Source organism: Castanea sativa, chromosome 1 (genome assembly GCF_040712315.1).
Source record: "Castanea sativa cultivar Marrone di Chiusa Pesio chromosome 1, ASM4071231v1".
NCBI lineage: Eukaryota > Viridiplantae > Streptophyta > Magnoliopsida > Fagales > Fagaceae > Castanea > Castanea sativa.
The window spans coordinates 36,293,407-36,320,645 of NC_134013.1; the positions used below are offsets into that span (position 1 = coordinate 36,293,407).

General features: G+C 33.8%; 1 protein-coding gene and 1 pseudogene across 3 annotated transcripts; both read left to right on the top strand.

Annotated features, from left to right (window-relative positions):
- The first annotated feature begins 1,314 nt into the window (after positions 1-1,314).
- On the top strand, positions 1,315-15,839 carry LOC142607313 (protein GIGANTEA). Of its 3 annotated transcripts, none has more exons than XM_075778757.1 (15): positions 1,315-1,516; positions 2,029-2,287; positions 3,709-3,780; positions 3,960-4,014; positions 4,128-4,270; positions 4,500-4,774; positions 6,346-6,401; positions 7,556-7,796; positions 7,948-8,098; positions 9,593-9,802; positions 9,969-11,504; positions 12,300-12,368; positions 12,924-13,142; positions 15,031-15,123; positions 15,346-15,839. In XM_075778757.1, the coding sequence occupies exons 2-15, from the start codon at positions 2,201-2,203 to the stop codon at positions 15,643-15,645; spliced, it is 3,507 nt and encodes a 1,168-aa protein (XP_075634872.1). In that variant the 5' UTR covers positions 1,315-1,516; positions 2,029-2,200; the 3' UTR covers positions 15,646-15,839. The 3 variants fall into 3 exon arrangements, with proteins under 3 accessions (XP_075634872.1, XP_075634881.1, XP_075634888.1); XM_075778766.1 differs by having other exon boundaries at positions 1,315-1,512; XM_075778773.1 differs by having other exon boundaries at positions 1,315-1,506.
- Positions 15,840-23,135: 7,296 nt separating this feature from the next.
- LOC142625896 (putative inactive nicotinamidase At3g16190) lies at positions 23,136-26,994 on the top strand (annotated as a pseudogene).
- Positions 26,995-27,239: the final 245 nt, after the last annotated feature.

Here is a 27,239-nt window from a genome sequence, read left to right on the forward strand (position 1 = left end):
TTAACTCTACTGTTGTCAAAAATAAACAAAAAAACAAATTTAAGAGTTTTGTTTTTTAAATTTCATTTTTGTCATTTTGGTCATGTAGGTTCGCACTTGTTGTCACCGCTAGATTTTCATTAAAAAAAAAATTATTTTTTTGGAAAAAAGGTGAAAATACAAATTATACTCTTAAGTTTGGTCGATTGTCATTTAGGTCCAATAAACTTCATTTATTGTTATTTCAGTCCAATCATTTACATTTATTATCATTTTTTTTATATATACAAAATAATTTTTTTACTCTAACCTAATCTAAGTGTATATGTGTGTGAAACTCCATTTTGGAGACGAGAAATTATTAGGTCTACTGAGAGGATTGTTGAAGTGGTTCTCCTAACTAAGGAGATAATGCCACCTATGCACATGTGTGAGTGAGCTTCCTAATCAACACAAAAATAAAAAATTACCAAGTGATGTTACATTTGCATAAATAACTGCATTTTATTCGTTAGCAAGTTAGGGAGGGTTACTTTTGCAGTTCTCTCGGAGCACCTAATAATTTCTCCTTAGAGACATCCTTATCCCTTACACTTCACAAGCACTTATATTTATTGTCATGGATAGTCTTTCCTCCAATAAGTTTACATTTATTAGTATGATACATTAAGTTCTCAAATTTGAATAAAATTTTTGACTATTTTAAATTTAGTTATTTTTATTTTATTGACCAATGCAACAAAATCAATTTTTAGAGAGAGTTTCAATCTATGACATTTGTTTTTATTGATAGCTTTTAATTATTAGATCAAGACATCAATTAATTTTTAGTGTAAGCAGAAATTGAACCCTAAATCTTTATACAATTATCAAAGATTTTACTAATTGAGCTAACTGAAACCTAAAATGCAACTAAATGTTTGAATTCAATTATAGAACAAAATAGTCTAATTAATACACTGTCAGCGAAAAGAGTTTTATGGTTATTAGAAATAAAATGCATGATGTTAGGGGCATTTGCGTCATTTCACATACGATCTTATGTTATTCTGCACTATATCCTTCAATCAGTCCCTCGTGCTTGACGACGAGGTACAAGTTGAAGAAGTTTGGTTTCACTTATGTATGTGAATGTGAGTATGATGTACAATCATGTAATGTAATGTATGCATGTATGTGGGGATGGGGATGGGAATTTAAAAGAGTAAATAGTACTAGGTGATGACGTGACAGGCAACCTCTAAGGCTCGCGGAAAATATCATTGCCACGTACGCACTCCCCAAATCTTAAGCTTAACAATAACAAGCCTCTCACTCTTCTCCTAAAGATCTTCATTTCTCTCTCTCTCTCTCTCTTACCACCCAGTACTTCAACATCTCTCTCTTTCTTATATTTCTCACACCAAAAGCAAAATAGAGAAAAAAAAAAAAAGGAAAGAATTTTATTTTTCTCATTTTACATCACAGTATTTCAGAGTTAAAAATATCTCAAGATTTTTTGTCCTTCAGAGATCAGCTTCCAGGGAGGTACCTGTAGGTACTTGTAATTATTTTCTCTTTTTTGTTTTTTTTTTTCTATGCATATGAGAAAAAAAAAATTATGCTTCTTACTTAAATACTTTTTGAGTGTTCTTTTTCTGATTATTCATGCTAAAATTTATTTTGCCTTAAAAAAAAAGCATTTTTCTTTAATTTGAGGATATTTGCCAAATTTATCAACTACACAAAGCTTTAGTTGAACTGGTGGGTACTGGTTGCTTAAGTGTTTAGATTATTATATATATATATATATATATTTTGTGGTTAATTTGTTTCAAAATTTTCGTTTGTAGTTTTTGAATATAAGCTTTGTTTAAATTTAGGCTGGTAAAGTTGATTTTTTTCTTTTCTTTTTATATTACGTAATTCTGATTATTGTTTACTCTGTTAGTCACTGTACTTAGATTTGAATCACAATTAAGCGTAACAATTAACAAGATTTGCAAGTCTTGAAGATTTTTGTTTTTGGTTAAAAAGCTAAAAATTAAAGTTGGCGATTATATTTTGCAGAGGGTTTTGAATTTTGTTGTCGGTTTTGGGAGTTGTGGAGCTCAATCCGTGGTTTGTGATCGATCTTATGACCACATCGGCCGGCCTCCGGGCCCTGATGTTGAATTACAGCGTTTTGATTATTGATTGTTAGCTAATTTGATTGTGTATTAAGAGAGCATAAGTTTGCTTAATGGCTGGTTCATGTGAGAGGTGGATTGATGGTCTTCAATTCTCCTCATTGTTCTGGCCTCCCCCGCAAGATGCCCAACAACGAAAGGTGCCTGCCCATTTCTGATTCTATTTTTATGATTTCTTCTTGTTAATGCTTTGATTTTAGTTTTTCTTGTTAAATTTTAAGTCTTCTCAGTAGTAGTGAAAAATGATGTCAGTTAACAAAGAGTACGACGTCGGATAAAGAATAGAATGGAGAAAAAGAATTTACGTGGCCGACCTTGACTAATCTGTTGAGCATCCATAACCAACCACCCCCCCAAAAAAAAAAATATATATATATATACATGCTTTATGCTTTTGTTTCATGTTTGGTCTATGTGCCTAGGTTCAAGCTGCTGAAATAGTTGATTTTGAGTAAGTGAATACTGAATTTTGAGGAATTTATGATGATATGAGTAATCAGTTGGGAAAATTTTTTGGTTCTTGTTGAGTCTGAAGTTTGGTATTATTTTCCATTTGGCACTGGGGAGATAATATTGTAACTTCTTTACTTTGTTCATACAAAGTTGTCCACTGAATAGAGTGCATAAGTGCTGTGTTTAGGTATATACTATTAGGAAATTTACGGATGGGTGGTATCAATGTCAATTTAGACTTACAAAATTCCAATTGAATTGAGTAACTTCAATTGTAATTTGGTTAAATTAAACCCAAATATTATTTTAAATCAGAAAACTTAGATCCTGGTCTGCAATCCTCTTTGAAATTCCTAATGACTGACAATCTAAAAATTATCTTCAAATTAGAAATGTTATGCTCAACTGCTCAAGTTGTCCTCACAGGAAGTAAGATCAACTCGTAGGGCTGCTGACTTCAGTATGTCTGGTAGTATGAGAAGCAGTTGATCTCCTAGGAGAAATGAAAAATGGAAAAAGAGAAGCAGTTTCTTCCCTCGGTTGGATACTTGGATGTGAAGTGTTTCATTTTTAGATTATTTTTTTGGTAAGAAAATGGAGATAAGAGGGAATACCCAACACCAATTATGTTCAGCAAAGTGTCCCCACCTCTCCACACTGCCCCGTTTTCCAATAAACTAATGGAGAAAGGTTAAGAACAAGATTTGGAGAAAAACTGGAAGGAACACAACTGACATAATATGTAGATTTATCTCATAATCTAAGTGTTTTATACTTAATGCATCCGATATGTTCCTCAATTTACTGTGGATTGTGGTGTAAATTTTATTTCTATTTCCATAGCATCTTGTTTGCTTTGAAGCTTAAGGTATTGAGAACTTGCTCTATGTATGCCTATTCCAAAAGTACCAAGGGGTTAAAAAAACTACTTGTTTGTAGATTATCTGCTCTGAAAATGATTGTTTGCTTTTGAGTGTTTTTTTTATTGATCTTCTCTATATCTTATGTTTTCTACTTGATTTCTTTTTGGTTATTGGATTTTTGCCTCTTTTGAGTCCATTTCTTACAATATTTGAGAAACATACTTCTTTCTTTCCTCCCCCACCAGGCTCAAATTACTGCTTATGTTGAGTACTTTGGTCAATTTACATCAGAACAATTTCCAGAGGACATTGCCGAGGTATATTCTTTTCGTTTTTATTTCTGAACTAATTTTTCTCATCCTGAAAGCTGGAATGAGACAGATACTCTTCTAATTCCATTTATTATTAGAATGAAAGAAATGCTAATTTCATGGAGACTTGAGGTGTTGGATGTTTATAACAAATTTTGCTTACTGAAACATGTTATTTTTGACAGTTGATCCGTAACCGTTATCCGTCAAAGGAAAAGCGCCTTTTTGATGACGTTTTGGGTATTAATGCTTTCCTCATGTTAGTTTGAATAATGGTTGATTATAAGTTCTCATTTGAAAATATTTTCTCATGCTGTATAATGACTGCTTTGTGTATTTAAATCTACTTCCAGCTACTTTTGTCCTTCATCATCCAGAGCATGGGCATGCTGTTGTTCTTCCAATTATTTCATGTATCATTGATGGTACATTGGTGTATGATAGGGCCAGTTCTCCATTTGCTTCTTTCATATCATTGGTCTGCCCAAGCAGTGAGGTATTGCACTAATAAGCAGATAGATCATGCTATTTTTAAATCTCTTTCATTTTGTACTGAAGATTTTCCTTGCTTGATGAACAAAATTTTCTGCCTTTATATTTTGCAAACTTATTTCTTCCTCTTCTCCTCTCTCTCTCTCTCTCTCTTCCTTTTCTGATGGAACCCGTAATGTGCTTTACAAGTTGCAGAGGAAATTGTTATCAACTTTTTTTTCGCCTTTTTACAGAATGAGTACTCTGAACAGTGGGCTCTGGCATGTGGGGAGATTTTGCGAGTTTTAACTCACTACAATCGCCCAATATACAAGATGGAACAACAGAATAGTGATTCAGAAAGAAGCAGTAGTGGCTGCCATGCTACCACTAGTGACTCTTGCGGGGAATCCAGCCGCCATATTCCTTTGTTACAGCAAGAGAGGAAACCTTTAAGGCCTTTGTCTCCCTGGATTACAGATATATTGCTGGCTGCACCTCTTGGTATCCGAAGTGACTATTTCCGATGGTGAGTGCATCATTTAGAAGTGGCTTAGCGCTACTGTTTTGGTTATGAAGTTATGAAAATTATGATTCTGATAACAAGACATGAACTGTGGAAAGGCAAAGTGGCGCCTGATCCAATTCTTAGAAAAATAATTAAACAAAACCAAGGCTTAAAGGGGTCAAGTTTATTCTTAGATAAACTAGTATTTGGGGTTCCAAACTGCCTTCATTAATTGATATCTCTGTCTTCTAGAACAACTGTTTGTCATTTGGTAAACTGGATGTTATATTTCTTGTGAGGAAAAGGTTTAAATGACTGAATTTTGCTCTTGGACAACCTGGTTTGGGTCTTGCTTACTTCCTTCATTTTTATTCATAACACTGGCTACATTGCAATTCATTTACCAATGTTTTGTGCCAAGCAATGTGTTGTTGTTTGTTAGAATAATGGTTAAATGATTAAAGTCACACTCTCCTAATAGCTTAAGCTTTTGGGATAAGTGGTAGTTTACCATTTTCTATCATAATCATATTTTGTGCAGTGGCGGTTCCACTTGTACATGAGGGCCCTTACTTGCCTTTTTATTTTTATTTTTTACTTAGCAAAAAAAAATTATATAAATAATTAGTTTAAACTAATTTGTTTTGTGATCACCCTGACTTGAAAAAAATTTATATACTAAATTAACCTATTTTGACCATCCAAATAAAAATGTTAAACACCTTGACTTGAGAATTACAAGACTTTGAGTTCAACAAAAATAAGAGTAATGCTACATCCACAATTTTTTTACAATAAATTTTATATGTTAAGCTATTACTAATTTTAACTTGGGCTCAATATTGACATGTTTTACCCACCAATAACAGTTTGTTGCATAAGATTTATTATAAAATTGTTGTGGTCATTTTATTATTCTCATATTAGCATTTTTAATTTTCAATTTCCACGTTACCTCTTATTAGTCTTTTTTTTTTTTCTCTCTTTGTGACATTGATTTCAAGTTGTCTCTGTATTAGATTTAGTATAATTTAAGTTTCTTAGTGACCACCCTAAAAAAAATTCCTAGAGCCGCCACTGTTTTTGTGCTTTATAATCACAAACTTTAGACACCATGCTGTTATCATTGTCCTGAGATTCTTGATCGGTTGGCAATGCAAGATATCTTATGCTAACTTGAGGGCAAAATGAATACTGTAACTGAATCTCTGAAAAGATAAAGACAGTTGATGACTTAATACTGTGTCTGTATTCTTTTATTCTTTTATTTATTTCTACATATAATATTTTTGTTTACACCAATGATATCACGGTGGACTTGAGGAGTTTAGCAGTTTCCGTTGCTGCTCCATTTATCATGCTCTCTGTAATATTCCAAAATTGCCTTATGTTGGTTTTAACTTTCAAGGACATGCTGGTTTATTGATGGTTAACAATTCCAAGCATAAACTAGAAAGTAATATTTTGATTAATTATAGGTTTCAATTGGTAGTAAAGGTTTACACATGGTTGAAAAAGAAGGCCTAACCTTCTTTTTGGTTTCTTTTCATATGCTCTTATTTAAGTTCGCAAATGTTTTCTTTCATTTACAGGTGCAGTGGTGTTATGGGTAAATATGCTGCTGGAGAACTCAAGCCACCTACGACTGGTTAGTTAAATCTCTCTTCAGAATATAAAATGTGACTTTGCATTCCATATATATATATATATTTTTTACTTGATTTGCAGTAACATGATTTGAAACGATGGTTCTGAGTTGCAATTCTGAATAATCTTAGTTCCGTAAACGAGATTAAGTTTTCAACCAGCAACATTAAATGTGAAATACATATTATGGAAACTGATCCTTTTATAGCATTACTTATTACTTATTTTTTATGTGAAATGATAGGACATATTGAAGTACTTAAGAAAATATTGAAGGCCTAGGTTAATATGTACTTTTATTGTGAGAACTGAAGTACAAATTGCATTTTATAGTGTAGTTCACCCCTACTTGACAGGATTTAGAAAAACAAGGGTGATCCTATCTTTTTTCTTAGTTTTCTGTTCATTATAATTTTTATGAGCAAGAAAAACTTATGCTGTTGTATTAATAGCAAGGAAAAAACACCTAGTATTTGTTTCTTCGTTTTCTTGTAAGCTATCTTGTAAATAGAGATGGCAATGAGGTGGGTTTCTCCATTCTTATCTCACCTCATATAAAACTTTCGACTCCCATCCCCAATCTCCTCTTCCGATTAGCTGAATGAAGCAAGTAACATAAAGAAGAAAATGAATTCAAAGCAAGCAAACTAAACATATTTAACATTAAAAAAAAATTTAAATAAACTTTTATGTGCACTGAATCACATTGAACTCTGGAACTTTATGAAACTGTATAGACTCTCTGTATGATAAATTGGTTTGGGTCCTTGGTTCTTCAAATAGCAATGGAGAGAGAAGAAATAGGCATAATAGGATGAGGGATAAAAGGAAAGAACATTGATGGTTTGGGTTAAGATCAAGACTATGATACCATGTGGTGTTAATGACTAGGGGCAAAGAGCAAATAAGAAAACAAGGTGAGACTCTTAGAGTGGTTGGTTTCTCCATTTACATATACTGCTAAATATGGTTGTACCTTCTCTATTCACGTATATTACTAAATTTGTAAAAGTTTATGACAGCCCTTATCTACATGTACACTCTTCAAATCTTTGTAAATGTAATATCGAGAAAGATTTGTACTTCATGAGACAAGGGGCAACATTAGTTGACTTCTTTTCAAAAAAAATTATTTAATTTTTGGATCTTTTCCAGCTTCTTCTCGTGGATCTGGAAAGCATCCTCAGCTTATGCCATCAACTCCAAGGTGGGCTGTTGCAAATGGTGCTGGTGTCATTTTAAGTGTTTGTGATGAGGAAGTTGCTCGCTATGAAACTGCTACTTTAACGGCGGCCGCTGTCCCTGCGCTTCTGCTTCCTCCTCCAACAACAGCTTTGGATGAGCATCTAGTTGCTGGGCTACCAGCTCTTGAGCCATATGCACGTTTGTTTCATAGGTTAATATCTGAACCTGACATCCTATTCCTCCCTCCACCGCTCTCTTTTCCTGCCAAGGGAGCACATGGGAAAGAAGAGAAACCGAATCTAGCAGCGTATATCTTGAGTTTTGCTGATAAATTGATTGAATTTGTTTCTTTCCTCTGTTAGGTATTACGCCATTGCCACACCAAGTGCCACACAGAGACTTCTTCTTGGACTTCTTGAAGCACCACCGTCATGGGCTCCAGATGCACTTGATGCTGCTGTCCAGCTTGTAGAACTCCTTCGGGCTGCAGAAGACTATGCATCTGGCATAAGGGTAAGCTGGATATTTTGGTAGAAAACTATGTATGTTGTGATGCTATGCTTCTGATCAATATCAATTGAATTCATTCAAACCAATATAGTTCTTTTTAATATGTTACCCATTAATAACCTGCTTCATTAGAAATCTTTATTGTTGAGTGTCATTGATCTGCGAGAAGAGGTCTTGTTGAATTATATGGAAAACCTGAGATTCATATTTCCATCACCAAAGATTAGGATTTTGCACCAGAAATGAATTATACAATAACAGTCTCCTTCCGTTTCCCTAGTCGAGGTAATTGTCACTAATGAATATAAAATCCTGCATATCTTTTATTGGTAACTTTTCTAAAATTTACATCAGCATAAGTAGTCAAATGTTGACGAGTTTCTTGGAGATTCCCTTAAATTCCAACTACGTTTTGAGTACATACTTTGGGTGGGAAGATTTTGGAGAATTATTGAACATCCTAACAACATTGAAAACTTAAGTGATGCTATGTTTTATATTCTCTGACCTTTAATAGTATCAGCTGGAGAATCTCTACAACTAAAATCATCATTTTGTGTTGTACATTTTACTCTCTCTCTCTCTCTCTCTCTCTCTCTCTCTCTATATATATATATATATATATATATATATAGATACACACACACACACACACACACACATATAGTCTTCAACTTTTTCATTTCATTACCCTGTTCCCAAATCCTTTAGGCCTATACTTCATAGCTCCCAGAGACCTCTTAAAATTAAGTATTTTTTCATTATTTTATTTGTTATAATATTGATAATTGGACAAATATTTCTCATAAATCTCTCCTTCAGTTCACCATGCAAAAATGCAATAAAGAATTGAAGTGGCTAGTCCCTGCTGATATGCAATAAACTGTTGTAATTTTTGCCACTAGTGGGACTGATTCCCTTGATCTACTCCAAAGATCTGTGGGATATCAGTCAGGCTTGTATCTTTTTATTCTACCTTCTGCTGGTTAACTCTTCATGCTTCTTTCCATATAGGTTCCCCTGGAATGTAACCGAACACCTTTGTTCATTTATTTCCCCTGATATATATATATACACACACACACACACATATATACACACATATACATACTTGGGCCTTTAATTTATTAGGATAATAAATGCTTTAATCCTTAATTAGTAGTTCAACATTGTATTAGAGCTCTAATAGGTCGTTGCTCTTATTGCTTTTCATGCATTCCTCACCTACCTAGACTACTATCCTTATTCTAGAATACAATATTTTTGTTGGAAAAGGGTTCGGAAGATTAAATTTACACAAATACTTCCATCAAGTATTCTCATGTGTCACCATATGTTATAAGGACAAATTTGCTCTTGTTTTCAAGTTAACCATAATTGGTATTGTTGATGTTTCAGTTTGTTAACAGCCACTTTATAGAATTAAAAACAGATAAATTTAAATGTATATAGCATTTTTGTCTTTTGGTATTAACTGCTATTCTTTTGTTGATGTAGCTTCCTCGGAACTGGATGCATTTGCATTTCTTGCGTGCCATTGGGACTGCAATGTCCATGAGAGCAAGTATAGCTGCTGATGCTGCAGCAGCTTTACTTTTCCGCATACTCTCACAGCCTGCATTGCTTTTTCCTCCACTAAGGCAAGTTGAGGGAGTTGAAGTTCAACATGAACCTTTGGGCGGTTATATTTCAAGCTATAAAAAGCAGGTACAAGTGATAATTTTTGGCATGTCTTTTTATCTTTCTCAAGTTTTATGATTCCATATGCTAGGAGAACTTCAACATGGTTTTTTTCGACTATGATTCCTTTATTTTTTGCATGTGTAAATATGAATCTAACCTAACTGCCATCTCAAAAATTACTTCTGATCAGATAGAAGTGCCTGCGGCTGAAGCGACTATTGAAGCTACTGCACAAGGGATTGCATCAATGCTTTGTGCCCATGGCCCTGAGGTTGAATGGAGAATTTGTACCATATGGGAAGCTGCCTATGGCCTGATTCCATTAAGTTCCTCTGCAGTTGATCTTCCTGAAATCATAGTTGCAACTCCATTGCAACCCCCCATATTATCATGGAATCTGTACATACCTCTCCTTAAGGTCCTGGAATACCTTCCTCGTGGAAGTCCATCTGAAGCATGTCTCATGAAAATTTTTGTTGCTACTGTTGAAGCAATTCTTCAGAGAACTTTTCCATCTGAGTCCTCTAAAGAACAAACCAGGAAAACAAGATACCTTTATGGCATAGGGTCTGCCTCCAAAAACCTTGCTGTGGCAGAGCTTCGTACCATGGTCCATTCACTTTTCTTAGAATCATGTGCCTCTGTAGAGCTTGCTTCACGCCTACTTTTTGTTGTGTTGACTGTGTGTGTTAGTCATGAAGCTCAGTCGAATGGGAGCAAGAGACCGAGAGGTGAAGAAAGCTTTCCATCTAATGAAAGCGTTGAGGACTCACAAGTGATATCTGAAAGGCAAAGAGAGATGAAAACTAGGAAGTTGAAAAAGCAAGGGCCTGTAGCGGCATTTGATTCATATGTTCTAGCTGCTGTTTGTGCTCTTGCCTGTGAGCTTCAGTTATTTCCTCTAATTTCAAGGGCGAGTAGTCATCCAAACTCTAAAGATGTTTCAGATGTTGTCAAGCCTGTGAAAATAAATGGATCTAGTGATGAGTTTCGAAATAGTATTGACTCTGCAATTTGTCATACTCACAGAATCTTAGCAATTTTAGAAGCACTTTTTTCACTGAAGCCCTCTTCTATTGGCACCTCATGGAGTTATAGTTCAAACGAGATAGTTGCTGCGGCAATGGTTGCCGCTCATATTTCTGAACTATTTAGACGGTCAAAGGCTTGCATGCATGCTCTCTCTGTATTGAGGCGTTGCAAGTGGGACAATCAAATTTACACCAGGGCATCATCACTATACAACCTCATTGATATTCATAGCAAAGCTGTTGCATCCATTGTTAACAAGGCTGAGCCACTAGAAGCACACTTGATACATGCACCATTGTGGAAGAAGTCCCTCCTGAATTCTGATGGCAAAAGACGAAGTCAACGTGAAAACAGTGTTTGCTTTGATCCCGGACAGTCATCTACTCCAGAGTCTTTGGATTCAGCCCATTCAGATACTAAATTTAGGGCATCACATCCAAATGAAGGCTCAGGAAATACCTTGGGTAAAGGTATTGCAAATTTACCATTAGATGCTTCAGATTTAGCCAACTTCCTCACAATGGATAGGCATATAGGATTTAATTGCAGTGCCCAAGTTCTTCTAAGATCAGTGCTGCCAGAGAAACAAGAATTATGTTTCTCTGTTGTTTCATTGCTGTGGCACAAGTTGATTGCAGCTCCTGAAACTCAACCTAGTGCAGAAAGCACTTCTGCCCAACAAGGATGGAGGCAGGTATGAATCATTTCTGTTGCAGCCTTTCTTTAAGTCTTTCAATATATAAACTCCTGAACATAAGCAATATAATTTTCTGACTATGATGTTCCCTATATTGGATTTACATTCTGACAATATTTTGAGGATATAATAGAAATATGAATGTACCTTATGTTCTTGGAACTGAATTGTTGTCACGTAAAAGGAGTATCACTTAATGTCTGATGTTAAAAGGATCTGTTCATGGTATGGTTATACTGTGTGTATGTGTATGTGTGTGTGTGTGTGTGTTTTTTTTTTTTTTGTAAAATGCAAGAAATCACAAAACATGTATTTGCTGTTGTCTCCTTGTGCTATTTTGTTTAGAATGAATTTTTTGAGTACCTTTCAGTCTATGCATGTAGATTGTATTAATGACATAAAATTTCAAATGTGAACAAGATATCTGATTCTGCCTTGATCTTGTGAATTGGTTCCCACATTCTATGTTGGAGTAGGAGATTATTACCAATTTACCATTAAGTATTAACAATAGGCACTTCTGGTTTGGAGACAGTTTATTCATTTAATATATCTCTGCTATATTTTATTTGAACAATTGTGTCTATGTTCAATGTGAAATGTATTTCACTGACCATATTTGGATGTATTTCAATTTCAATAATTGTTTCTATGTTGAATTTAAAATGTATCTCACTTCTGGTTCTGGGATGGTTCATTCATTTAATATATTTCTGCTATTATTTCATTTCAATAATTGTGTCTATGTTCAAGCTGAAATGTATTTCACTGACCATATTTGGATGTATTTAGGTTCTAGATGCGCTATGCAATGTCGTATCAGCATCACCTACAAAAGCAGCTACAGCAGTTGTTCTTCAGGTTCAAACTTTTGTTCAACTTGTAAATTGTCACTATATATATATATTAGCTTTCTTTTGGCGATTGTCTTGAAACCAACTTTTAAATATGGCTTTAAAAAATCAGAACAACCTTTGTGTTAGGATGAAAACCTAATTTCTAGGAAAAGAACAAAAAAATACTGTTGAAATTTAATTCATTGTGGTAATGGAGGTTGTTTAAATTATGGTTAAATGATTAAATTCACCATTTCCTAACAGTTTAAGCTTTTGGGACAATTTGTAAACTCCCCTTAATAAGTGCAGCCCAACATGTGGGATTTTTAACATTTTAAATGGGAGGTAGAGGAAAACCACATATCAAACTTAGAATTTTCTACTTTGATACCATGTTAAATTATCGATCAACCCAAAAGCTTGAGCTATTATTATATGATAAATTTAACTATTTAACCATATACCTCTAACAGAGGTGTTGCCTAGTTGGTGTTCCAGTCACCAGCCTTATTTACTGTTATATTGTAATTCCAATTATTTTATTTGTTTCGTCACATTCAAGGCCTTGTTTGCTTGTCAGGCGGATAGGGAATTACAACCTTGGATTGCCAAAGACGATGATCAAGGTCAGAAGATGTGGAGAATCAACCAACGAATTGTAAAACTGATTGTGGAGCTAATGAGAAATCACGATAGGCCAGAATCATTAATGATTTTGGCAAGTGCTTCAGATCTGCTTCTGCGCGCCACAGATGGGATGCTCGTTGATGGAGAAGCTTGCACTTTACCACAACTAGAGGTAACATCTCGTAACTTTATGTTTTTGTAGTTCCATGACTGACAAATATAGTTTGCAACCAATGGTTTTTTTTTTTTTTTTTGAGGGGGGAGTTTGCAACCACAGTTGATCTTCAAATTAATATTCTGTTTAATCATTTTTTAAGGAACCAACTTTGTTCCAGGCCGTGGAATAAATAATTTTAACACTTAGGGCACGTTTGGTACACAAAATGGAGATTACGACATGAATTGTAATATTTATTACTAGAAATAAAGTTGTAATGTAATAATTAAACATATTCATTAGTTTGGTAGTGAGTTACAACATTAAAATGAAACTTAACATTTATTTTAGGAAATATCTTATTCATACAATTATATCTCCTTTAAAATTGTTATTTTTAAATTTAAGAGAGATATGTGTTATTTTTTATGATTTTATAATTATTAGATGTATATAGAAAGTTTGTTTATTTGAAAATATATTAAGTTTTGAAATTATTGCAATTATTAATGAATAGCTAATACAATCTTTTAAAGATGAATAATTATTCCTTATTTTGAAGAATAGTTATTCATAAGAAATGACTATTCCTTGTAATAAAAACATAATCAAACTAAAGAATAACTAAACTATAGGAATAACTATTTTTCAAAAGTTTCTTTGACTATAAATTATAAAAACCAAAAATAACATGTACTCTTAAATATAATATTGATTGATAAATTTAAATTAACTTTAGGCTAAAATGAGAAACTCACCCTCTAAATTTAAATATGAATTGAATTTTGCTTAATACAGTTCTGTTATTTATCAAAAAAAAAATGTTTAACCAACATTCATTTCAGTCTTCTAACTTTACTTTCGATCATTTAAGTTTTCTGAGTTTCAAGTTTATTTAGTTAAGGCTTATCTATCAAATTTTGTTATATGTTGCGGTTAATTGCCCAATTTTTAAAATTTTTTTCTTCAAAATTTTTAAATTGAAAAATTAAATCAATGATTGAAAAATATTTTCTAGAATTTAAAAATATATATATTAACGAAAATTGACGGAGAAGCCTTAATTAAATAAACTTGAAAGTTAGAGGATTGAAATTAATTCTGGAGTAACTTAGAGGGTAAGTTTTGCATTTTTGCCTAGAAGGTCATATCATAATTGATTATTTTTGAATTCATCGATTGAATAAATGTATATGATGTCTTATTTTTGTACCAAAGTGATGCAGATTGATTCTTTTCTAATAGAAGTTGTGGAGACATATAATTAATATATTCTTTTTTCTATCCAAGGGGGTTATTAATAATGAGGTCAACTGTACATTTAATTTTGAAACCTATAGCTTGCCAACCTCTTGGGTCTTATGACATATAGGCGTGTCCTTTCATATATTGTAAACGCTTGCACATTGGATTGATTGATGATTTACAACACTGAAAAGTAGACTCAGTATGTTTTTTAATTTAGAGTAAATTACAATTTACCCCCTTGAGGTTTGGTTCAATCAGAATTTAGTCCTAAAACTTTCAGTTACTACATTTGACCCCTTAAAATGAAACTGTTAGGGTTCTGTTCAAATTAGCAGATTTTGCATTTATTTTACAAACAAATTATCCCCTCATGGTTTGACCCAATAGCAATTTAGTCCCACAAGCCCTTTCAATTGATATATATGATCCCTGAAGTTTGGATTAAAATGAAATTGTTATGGATAGAGACATTGGGCTGAACTCTAATGATTTCATTTTAGTCCAAATCTTAGGATTGAAAATTTGTGTATTAAATTATGATAGGGACAAACAAGAATAAATTGTAATTTTTCCCTTTAATTAATTACTATTATTTTTATTATATTTTTATATCTCTTCAATGCTTTATTGATGATCCAAACATATAAATTGTCAGTTACTGGAAGCAACAGCCAGAGCGGTTCAACCTGTGCTGGAGTGGGGAGAATCTGGATTGGCAGTTGCAGATGGCCTTTCAAACCTCTTAAAGGTAAACAATAACATACACCACCCAATTCTTGACACACTTGATCAAGTTTGATTCCTGGCTGAATGTAAATTTGCTATGAACTCGGGCACTGGAAAGTCCAAATGCCTGATTGACTGGCCACCTGACATTATTCATTAACAAGACGAAAAGAATGAGTATTCTGATCATTTTATGTTAATGTAAAATCATTACTAATGTCAAATTTTTGGTCCAATGCTGCAGTGCCGCCTATCAGCTACCATCCGATGCCTTTCTCATCCAAGTGCTCATGTTCGTGCTCTGAGCACATCAGTTCTTCGTGATATTTTGCACACTGGTTCAATTAAGTCTAATTCGAAACCAGTGGACATAAATGGCATGTCTGGTCCCCCTTATAAGTATTTTAGTTTAGGTGTAATTGACTGGCAAGATGACATTGAAAAGTGCTTAACATGGGAAGCTCATAGCAGACTCGCAACTGGAATGTCTATTGAATTTCTTGGTACTGCTGCCAAGGAATTAGACTGTAGTATTTCCTTGTAACATCAGGTAGCTTTTGCCAGCCATTTAGGTTTATGACTATATTTTTCCTAGTGAGACTTAGAATCATACATTATTTATTTGCTTGAACGACGTGGGTTTGCAGGTTGGTAATTATGCATTCTGTTGTAGATATAAAAGCCTGAGACTGTCAATTACAGTGATTTCTTTAGCTATACATAACAATCCTTCTGCAAGTATTATTGCGTACATTGAGTAGATAGGGCCACAGTTAGTCTTTATTTCTTGTCTAATATTTATTCCATATAATTACTTATTTTTTTCTTCTTTCTTTCTTAATGTTAAGTAGGCCCAAGTGACCTATATGATTAGATTTGAAGATGTAAATTTGGATTTCCTGGCAGAGTAAAAAATTGAGCAAGATAAGAATAAACGGGTAGATTTCTTTTTTTTACATCTCGCTGCTCTTGTAATCTTGGTCCTGGTGTGGACAGAGGTCTAAACTCTAAAGAGCATTCGCATTAAGAATTCTAAAAGTGTTAAAATTTATGATAGCACCTAACCCACTAAAAACATTACTACATCAAAGCTCTTAAATCTAAAAAAATTTGACACGTACAGCTACAGTGGGCTGCTATCTCTAGCAACTCACTATAGCTGTGTTAAAACCAAATAATATTTTTTAATATCTCAACTTATGCCTCTTCCTCTTTCTGTATCTTTTCACGCAAAGGTTACATTTGACATTGATTTAAAAGTCAGTTTATTTATGCTACTATTTATGAGTTGTATTGCACTTTTTAGTATTATTCATGAGTTTTATTATACTATTTCAGTTGATTTTTACCTTTATCTATCATACTCTTAATAAAAAAAATTCAGCTTTAGCTAAATAAGTAGTGTCCATTTTAAGTTGTTCCCAAATGGACGCTGAGTCAGAGTGTCCTCCCTTTTTTTCTTTTAGTGTGCTTCTCCCTTAACCCATGCCTCTCTCTCTCTCTCTCAAAGCTTTGGTTCACTTGAAGCACCTAGACTTCAAATCAGAACCCGACAGAGATGCCATATCCTGATGCCTCCACTCGGTCTCACCGCCTGTCGTCGACCAATCAGTTCTCTAGCTTGTCCTTCTCTCTCACAGTGGTGCTTCATGGATTTTGATGTTTTTATTTTTGTTTTTGTTTTCCTGTTCTTTGTGGGTTTGAGTTTGTGATTTGTTTGTTCTTGATTGGTTCGACAGTTGTGGGTTTGAGTTTTATGATTTGGTTGTGCTTTGGTTTTGGGTTTGTGATTTTGGTGGTTGGGGTTTGAGGTTGTGGGTAGTGGTGGCTATGGCAGTGAGTATGGAGAGGCCAATGGGTTTCGATTTTGCATTGGGTTGGGTTTTGTTGGTCTCAATTTTACAGCGGGTTTAGGTTTTTTAGTGGCTTGGGTTTTCTAATGGTGGTTGGTGGTTTGGGTTTTCTGATGAGGGTGGCGACTGGCTGTGCTTGATGGTTGGTTGTTTTTGTTTGAGGGAAAATAGATGCACAGAGAAAGAAAAGAAAGGAAGAGATGCATTGAGGATAAAAATAAATAAAAATTAATAAAGAAATTATATTTTAATGAAGTGGGAAAAATTATAAAACCTTTGATGTTAGGTATAGTGTTAAAATAGATAAAATAGTGTTTTGAGATACTGCATGGTAACTGTTTTTTTCCCTTATTTTTTGTTTTCAAAAACAATTTTCTATTTTTGAAACTAAAAAACTTATTTGGCAACCTAAAATTGACAGAAAACAAAAACTGTTTTCAAAACTCAATATGTGAAGGAAAATAAAATTACGCAAAAGGCTGTTTTCAGTTTTTAATTTTTAAAAATTAATGAAAATACGCATTTGACTTAATGAATCTGTCTCATTTAAGGAGTTAGCATTAAAGTTTAATTCTAATAACATCATCTTTAGTATTTTCTATGTTCTTATTCAAAAAGTTTTTTTTTTTTTTAAATTTTAATTTCAACTAACCAAACATGTTTTTGATTTCAAAAATACAAGAAAATTGTTTTTTCTTTATATTCCCAAAAACAAAATTTTAAAAATAGAAGATAAAAACTGTTACCACACATAACTAAAAGCTGTATTTTTTAGCATTCTTGATGTGAATGCTCTAATGCTGTTAGCATGTCAAATAGTAAGGTTGTATTTGTTTTGATCTAAAATATTTTAAGGTGAAACCATTTTCTGGGAAACAAAATATTTTTAGGTGTTTAGTTGCATTCCAAATAATTCTTTGGGAAATATTTTAAGGTGTTTTGCTAGTATTTAAAAAAAAAAAAAAAACCATGGAATCATAGAAAACATTAACTCAAATCAAATTCCAAAGATCAAACAAAACCCAAGAAATCATAAAATCTGCTCAAAACAACCACAATAATCTAAGCAAATCCAAGAAATTGCAAATTTTTTTTGAGGGGAAGAAATTGCACATTTGGATGCCGAGAAAAAAAAAATCACCCAAAAGAACTAGACAATTAAGACCAATTTGAACTGAGGGCGGAAGTGGGAAAACAAACGGTGTAAACCAATTTTTGTCCTGAGAGGGTTAATAATCACGCTCAGATTTTTTTTTTAATTGTCAAAATTTTCTATTCATAAGACCTGCGCACGTTCAAAGCTCAGAGGGTATATATTTTTCTACTATTACTATACCACCGTTGAGCTAAGTGAGTTTTAAAGCAAGTAATTATTGACATCTCAGAGTTATAAAATTTTAAAGACTAACAAAATCCCCAAAATTCTTTGGTTAGATAATTTTTTGTTTTTTAACAATTGCTAATTATTTAAAAGAATAATATACATCTTACAGAACAAGAGTATGATGTTGGAAGAAGCAATTCACTTTTTTTTTTTTTAAGAAAAAAGTGAATTGCTTCTTCCAACATCATATTCTCTTGTTCTGTATTTTTTTTTTAAAGAAAAAAGTGAATTGCTTCTTCCAACATCATATTCTCTTGTTCTGTAAGATGAATTCTTAACTAAAAAAGACAAAGAAAAAGTACAAAGAAACATTAATGGTAGAAGCTGAGGAAAAAAATAGTGGAAGAAAGTTGGAACAAAACCAAGTCTAGAATATATTAAATCATGCATACAACAAAATTGGGAGGGAAGTAAGATTAATTAGTGACCTAATATAACACACTAAAAGACATGTTTTTGTGATTTCCTCAGCACCCGTATGGCTATGATATTGATTTTCAAGTGAGTTGGGCAGGATCAACTATTAAAGCGATGGGTCGGGTTGGATGACGAGTTGAGTTTTTAAAATCGCAAAGATCCAACCCAACTTGCCTATATATATTCATCTATTTTTAGACTTTATCTTATATCAAATTTAAGATTTTTTTTTTTGGTTAACTCCATGATTTACACACGTTAACATGAAAAATGAATGATATTTTCCCAACATATTTTTAACCTTACATAGTGACATAGATATGGTAGTGTTGATGCTCATTTTAGAAAAGTCCAACAGTAGGAAGAAACCTACCAATATGGGCAGGAAAATAGTTAGTGAATTGAGAGAAAAAAAAACCTATCAACCCCAAATGGCAGGAATGATGAGTCTTAGGCCCATAAAGTAAACAAATGGGCCTTGGGAAAAGCAAATGGGTCTACATGACTCCAAAGGAAGAAGTAGTAAACATATGGGCATTATGTGATGTAAAAAAGTGAGAATGGGCCGTGACAGGCTCGTAGTAATGAAGTAAGAAAGTAAGAGGTTGATGGGAAGCCGATGAACCCCAATGATGAAGGATATAGTAATTAGACTAGAGAAGCCCAAAAGAGTTAGTAAAAGCCCATGAGAATGTAGAGTTGGAAACGGGTCGAGGACGCTTAAGGAAGAAAAAAAGGGGCTTAGGATGCCCAACAAGGAAGAAGTGGGCCAAAGGAGTCTACGAGCAATGCAATGGGTCAAGAAAGCCCAAAGCAACATGACTATAAACCCAATGACAATATTGAGGCATTATAACTAATTGAGGGAAAAGCATGTAGTAGGCCAAGAAGGAGGTCCAGCAAGTACGAATCAAATAGTACTATAGTAGGAATAACAGAATAGCATGGTAGGAAAATTGGCAAGCCAACGGAAGGAATAAATGGTAGGCTAAAAGAGAGAAAAACCCAAAATTAAGCAAGGCCCAGCCCTTGGGGGAAGTAAGCCATAAAGAATGGAGAATCTAAAAACAATTCACGCTACAAGAGATCAAGAATGAGCTGCAAAATGCACAGGCAAGCCTCCAGTCCACGTCAAACGCATGAGCAACAGAAAAGTTCTAGACATATGTGGAAGTGGAGCACGCACAAGGCCCAGGCACCACCAACCTGTACCCAGCCAATACAAGAGTGGTGGGTCATGGGACAGAGGTAAAAGAGGGTATGGTCTGGCAGTGGGAAGAAGAGAAGGCCTATTTTGGAGTTTCCGTTCAAACTCTTTTGGGGGAAATGTCCTGTTAGGATGACATACTACCCAAAAGAGAGATGATGAGTTGGAACCATTAGCTGCATGTCATGAAGGATAAAGAGAAAGAGTGCCCACCTTGTTGCGAATAGGAATGTCAGGTGAACAAGCAAACAAAGTAGAATTCATTGTCTAGTAATGGGTTGTGGCACGGCCAGCGCAGATAAGTGGTGGCGGCTGAGTAGTTGACAAGCCAGTAAGTGGCCTAGAAGTACACCCACGCCCAGACAAAAGTAGTTAAAAGGTAAAATAGTAAAAACCAGTCACTATAGGTAGTATATAAAGGGCTCTCGTTGTGCACAGTATTATCATCACCATAATGGTAGCAATCACTAAGAAAGAATCACAGCACTACCATCACCATAATACTACACGAGTGCGCACTATAGAAAAAAGAAAGAAAAGGAGCTAGAGAGAATCAAAGTAACAAAAAGGGAAAGGAAAAGAGAGAAAATTAGGAAGAGAAGTAGAGAGTGTAGAATGGCAGGCACGCACGAATAGGCTAATCCATTCTCTCCCTCTCAAAGCCTACTCTTTGTTATGGATAAATGATTCGTTTGAGGATAAGCTATTTAAGTTCGTTCTCTCAAAGTGAGTAATTTCTAACAGCAGGATTCTCCTGTGAAGTTATTCATGTTGAGGAAGTGGTTCCCTCCTTGGACTTTGTTCTATAACACAGTTGATCGCGGCAGACTAATCTCTTTCTTTTGCTTTTATTATTTATCATAATTATCTACTTTCTTGTCTTTGTAATCTTACCCATAACGTGTTTCTTATTGCCATATCATTATTTTCTTAAGGATTCTTTATTTACTTCATCTAACGGGAAGTACAGCGTCTTTATTATTGTCATCTTGCACCTGTTTGCCATAACTCTTTTGTAACAGTTTCACCTGCCATGGGCATGTGACCAAAATCTCAGCGAAAGGGGCATAGTTTGTGCAGAAGTCGGCCCAAGATGGGTTGCAATTGGACCGGTCCCAACTCTCCTATCCAGAATACTCAGGCCTCAGTACAACCCAAAATCACAAAAAGGCCCACTACAGGTACCAATACCATTTTTTTTTTCTTTTTTAACCCAAAAGAAAAATTTAGAAAGTACTTATAAGTCATAACTTAAGACATTTTTCTTTTATGGGTATAACTTAAGACATTTTTCTTTTATGGGTATAACTTAAGACATTTGAACTTTGATCAATGGGAAAGTGAGTCACATTATGATTTTCTTCAATGATTTATAGAAAATACAACTTAAATTTATTTGTAAATGGTAAAATAAATTTTAAAGTTTAGTATACTCCTCATAACTAAAGCTAATCCACTCAATCCATAAAATTGAAACCACCCAAATTTTCAAGTGACTTTCCATTTTTGGAGGTTGGTGAGTCGGCAACTAGTGGGCTTAGACTAAAATTTCCCTCAACCTACCCAAATTTTTAACTTACCCACCATTTTTGAAGGTTGGTGAGTCAGTAGCTAGCGGGCTTGAATAAAAAATTTTCCCTCAATCTACCCAAATTTTCAACCTACCACCGTTTTTGTAGGTTGGTGAGTCGATGATGGTCTGGAATTTTTCCAACCTTTTTTAGATTGGTCCAAAAATTTTCCATCAACTCAAGCAATCCAATCCATGCACAGTCCTGCCAGATAAACACAATTAGTTAATGTTAAATCATGAAAACTAATAAATTTATAATTAGGGATTGTTGGTGGTTGCAATCATCATTTTTTACTTCTTTTCTTAATATTTTAGTTTCTTTTGTTCGTCTATTTGTCTATTTGTCTTTACATATATGTTTTATTTTACTTTGGATTAATCATTTTTACTTAACAACAATAGTTAATCTTTTTGTTAGTAGATTATTGGATATATAACAAGATAATAAAATACATTTTTATTTGATTTGTAGTGTAGGAGAAAATTCAACTACAATATTTGACATTTTCAAAAGAAAGAGATATTCAAATTATTTAGAAGCCAATACCTTTTCTTTTTTCTTTTTTTCTTTTTTTAAATTTTGTTCATACTTTGGCTCCTCAATTGAAATTCTGGCTTTGTGGGTGGGAGAGGAAAAGACTTTTAGAATTACATGGAATGAGTTTCTTCATAGAGTAGTTTGAGTGTTGTTTATTTTTGCGTGAGAGAGTTATTTGGGGGGGTTGCAAAATAGGGTTATGGATTTTTGTGGTTGTAAGTTTGTGAGATGCTTTGTTCACATTTATGAGGGTTGTTTGTGTAAGTAGACGAGTTTTTAAGTTTGTTTGTAATCCATGCTATTCTCTTCACGCGAATGTAACGCCTCCATAATAAACCGACCATGCACTTTGAATCACCTTCAAAGACAATGTCTCGAAATCCACTGTCCTTTGCAGCAACGAGTTCAGTTTCCTTTGCAGAATTCGTAAGACTTAAATCCCACGTACACAGCGGCTTCTTCACTGTCCTCCTTACCTTCTTCTTCTTGTATTATATATATATATATATATATATATATATATATTTATTTATTTATATTATTAGAATCCAAGATGTTTCCAAACGAAATCCTTTGGTTGCGTCACGGACGATAAAATTTAGACGATCGCTGATCCTGAAAACGTTATTCTCTAAATTCCAACACCGATCAAAATAGTGGGTCATTTTATTACCTCCATAGCCATAGCTATAGCCGTAACCATGGGTGTGTTAATTTGTTTATGATTTGTGGTTTGATTATTAATGTCATGTCGTCAGTGTTTGTGTTTCTATTTTGTTGTATTACGTGTGTGTGCATGTATGCATATATGCATGTATGAGTGTGGGAAAGATGCGCCTATCTTGTCCAGGTAGGTAATACTAGTAACAAGTCATCCTTACATTTTTGTATGAGGGGTAGTTGAAAAAAAGTGCAAATTTAAAAAAAAAAATGTACAAAATTTTATCAACCAATAAAAGCAAAGCAAGGCCTTTCTTCCATTTCTCATTGAAAATTTTGCTTTGGTTTGGAAAGAAAGATTTATTAAAGCCTTTTTTTTGGATTTTCGAACATGAAAGATAAATGGAAAATTGGAAACACACAGCTCTACTTGTTATGGACATGCAGGTCCTTACACTCTCTCTCTCGCCAAAAAAAAAAAAAATCTGAATTTGCTTTTTTGTTTTTTCAATTTTTGGTAGAAAGATTTTATAGATGAGGACGGTCAGGTGCCACTGAATGGACGAAGAGCCATAGTCCCTAATGTAATCAAAGGCCGTTGAGGTCGCTAGGCAGCGTGGCAATCTTGTTATTTGGGTTTGTACTTTGTACACTTTTTCGTTCTGTTCACTATTCTATCCTTCTATGTTATTGTTCGCTTTATTTATTTTTTTGATAAGCATTGTTCGCATTATTTGCTTTATGAGTTAATGGGCTTTAATTTGTTTGTTTCCGTGATTTTTTTTTTTTTCAAAATTTACTGTTAACAGATTAATGACTGATTTGAGGCATAAGGAAGATGGATAGCTCTGTTTGCTTCCTAAGAAAATGTAGGGAAAAGGCTATAGTGCATGTTAAAAATTTAAGTTCAATCATTGCTTCTGAGCCGAGAAATTCTATGCCTTCTATGAACTAAAAAGCCTAGAAGAATTAGATTTTTGGGTTTAGCTGAGTTGGATTTTTTCACCTTTTGGAACTTAAAGAATGGATAAGAATTAGAGCACAAAACCAATTGTATAGAATTCTTCATATTTTTTTGTAATAGAGTAATGAAAGAATATATTCGATTCCATCCTACTTCTTCAAAAAATACAAACCATTTCACCCTTATAACCCCATTTAGCCATTCTAGACCTTGTGATCAATCTGTCTTTGATGGCTAATCGTGAGATAAAGGAATGCTTTGGAATGTGACTAGGGAACCAAATACCATTCTACCAATCAACAACAGCACAATTCATCCTATTAGCAATAATCAGGAGCATCCACAGCAGTAGTAGAGCTAAAAAAATTAGCTATTTGGCACCACCAAAAGTTACTTTATTTATTTTACCTATTCACATGCTGCAGTAGTGAATTTATTTTATCTTTCAACCCAATAAAATAATATAAACATCACAATAAAATAATATATTTACTATAATAAAATAATACATCCCACTATAAAAAAAAAAACACCACAAACCGATCCACCACCATTGCCAACCAAGAACAACCGCCCACAACCACCCAACAACAACAACTAGCAAGCCAAGAACAACCACTTACAACCACTGCCAAAAATCCAAATTAGCCAAAAACTACCACACAAATCACCACCAACACTGCCACACCACCACTGACCCACGAAACTCAGCCAAACCGCCATCACAAAACCCAGAGAAACCCATGAAATCCAGCCACAGCCATGAAATCCAACCACGAAATTTGCGGCGCTCTTGAGTTCGATCAAGACAATGTCGGTGGAGCTTGGATAAAAAATGAAGCTTAGGTCGGCAATGTAGCTTGGATTGGTGGTGAGATGGAGGACTGGGTGAGATGGGTCGACGGCGTGGGATGGTGGTGTGGACGATGAAGATGAAGATCCAGAACAGATCGGCGAAGCCAAGAGTAGATGAGGGATAGAAAAAAAAAATGAGAAGGAAAAAGGAAGAAAGAGGAGAAGCCGGAGAGAGAGAGAAAAAAAAATATTTTTAAAATGAAAGAAGAGAGACAAATTTAATAAAATATATATATATATATATTTTTTTTTAACTTTTGAGCTACAGTGCACATCTATATTTAGATGTGCACGGTAGCTGAGAAGCCAAATTTTTTAACTATAACTCCACTGCTGCAACCATCTTTTTTGTGTTTTGGTGTAGCTAAAATAACTATATAGTTATTTAGCTACACTAATGCAAATGCTCTAAGTAGGCAATCCTACTTACAGATTACCTCATCATAAATTTGGATTTCAAATATGCTACTTTGAATTTGAACAAGTCGCTCTGACATTGCTTGAGGAGTGGCCCATTTTGAATCATATAATGTTGGAGTTGGACAACTTAGTATTTAACTTCCTGCCAGTGTCATAAACCATTCTTTGCTCTAATGTTCATGCTTCTAATACAAAGGCCCATCCATATGCCTATTATCAAACCAAAGAAAAATAAAATCACCTCTAGCCACTTTGAACTTCATAAGAGGCCTCACAATATTAAAAAAAAACACTTTACCTGGTGCGAAACAAACAAATACCAAAGAAGCAACAACAAGCCTTAATCCCAAAATTTGGGGTTAACTGTGGATCTTCAACAAATTAGTTAGGGTCCTCTACATGTATTTTTTACCTCTAAATTTTCAAAAAAAAATGACATCATTTTTTGTTATCTATTAATGTTTTTTTTTTTATAAATTTTTTGTCTTTCTCTACATTTTTCGTTCCTTCAACTTGAATTAATTATAATTGAATCAATTTTTTTGATCTTCTAGGCATGATTGAATTATCTCAAGTTACTCTCCTTCATCTTTTCATCAATATGGAAGAATTTCGATTTTAAATATTTGATGAGTATGACAATATAGAAATTATTGTTACAATAATAATAGGGGATTATGGTTTCTTGTATTATTATTATTATTATTATTATTATTATTATTATTATTATTATCATCATCATCATCATCATCATCATTATTATTAAAATTTGGAGGAGCTTATTATTTTGAGTGGGGAAAACATAATCTAGAGAAAGATTGTTTTAGGCTACCTTGGAAAAGTAACCTTACGGTAGAGTGGTTAAATTAGACATTTTATTTTATTTTATTTTTTGGAGAAACAAACATACACACATAAAGGAGAGGAAAAGAAGTTCTAACACAAAGACACACAACAAAAACTATGGAACTTTTAAAGAAGGGTGTGGCAAGTTAGATACATTTTAATTTATTAATTGTGAATGTTTCTTTATGTTTTTCTTAATAAATTAATTCAATGGCATTGATGGTGATGATCATATTTAAAAATTAAAAAAAAAAAAAAAAAGTTTTAGGTTGTTCCTGAGCATGATACACTAGGAAGGGAGAGATGTTGAACTCTTCTGCCGACACTGACTGGTTGCTGGGAAAGCGGGTCCGGCTGTTAAAGGAAGTGTGGGTGCAGAACTGGTTGATCTTGATGGTCTGTTGATAAAAGAAGGAGACTATAAATTGGTGAAGACGCGCTTTAGTGCTTTCTTTGATAGTTGCTACACACCTTCATTCTTTACTTCAGGGTGCTGGGATTAATAATCTAATTATCAGTACTGGTTTGTGAACCTTAGAATCTGGAGATTTAAACTTTTTATAGATAGTGCTGCATGCATGCATGTTAAGTTTGTATTTACAGCTTCTAGTTTGAACCTCTGCTTCTTGGTGTTCAAACTCCAAATTGCATCAGGCAGACTGCCTTTGACGCTATAGCATTGGATTATCAATCTGTTTCTGTTATTTTTGATGCCACGGCTGCTGCTACACGCCTACACCTGACATACATGCTGGTAAGTAAACAAATATTAGAATGTATTATTTCATTCAATAATTTCAATTCATACTGTATTTGCAGAAACTTGTATTTTGGTTTCCTGTCTTAGCAGATGATCTTGACTGCAATAGGTAATTAACAAAACATTGTAACGTAGACATATTGATTATTGTTATTATTATTTAAGTTTTTATATCATTTTTTTGAAAGTATCTTATAAAATCATTCTCTCTCTTTTTTGATATAGAAATCTTGCTTATGAGAACAAGTTTCGCATCTTTTTTTTGAAGAATGAGTTTATTGAGAATTGGACTATGGCTAATAGGATTCCTCCAAAAGCTCTCATTTGCTGAAGCTTCGAAGGGACAAAACATAGCAGTATTAGGACAGCTATTTTATGATTAACTGATATGTAAAAATCCAGACTACCTGCACTAGAAGGGTTAATTTGGTTGTACTGTACGTTCTGCTGGCATGTGCCTAGAAGGGTTTTAGAATGAATTCAAGAAATTGTCACGGCTCCCTTTATATTGTTGTTTGGTTTTGATTCATTAGTATGGTTCCTGAGTAGTATCAGAATATGTTTATGCCACAATAGGTAGAGTTTTGGAAAAAAAGAAAAAAGAAAAAAAAGAACAATAAGATCTGGCGACTTGGGTTTGGTTATGCTCCAAGTCAGGCAA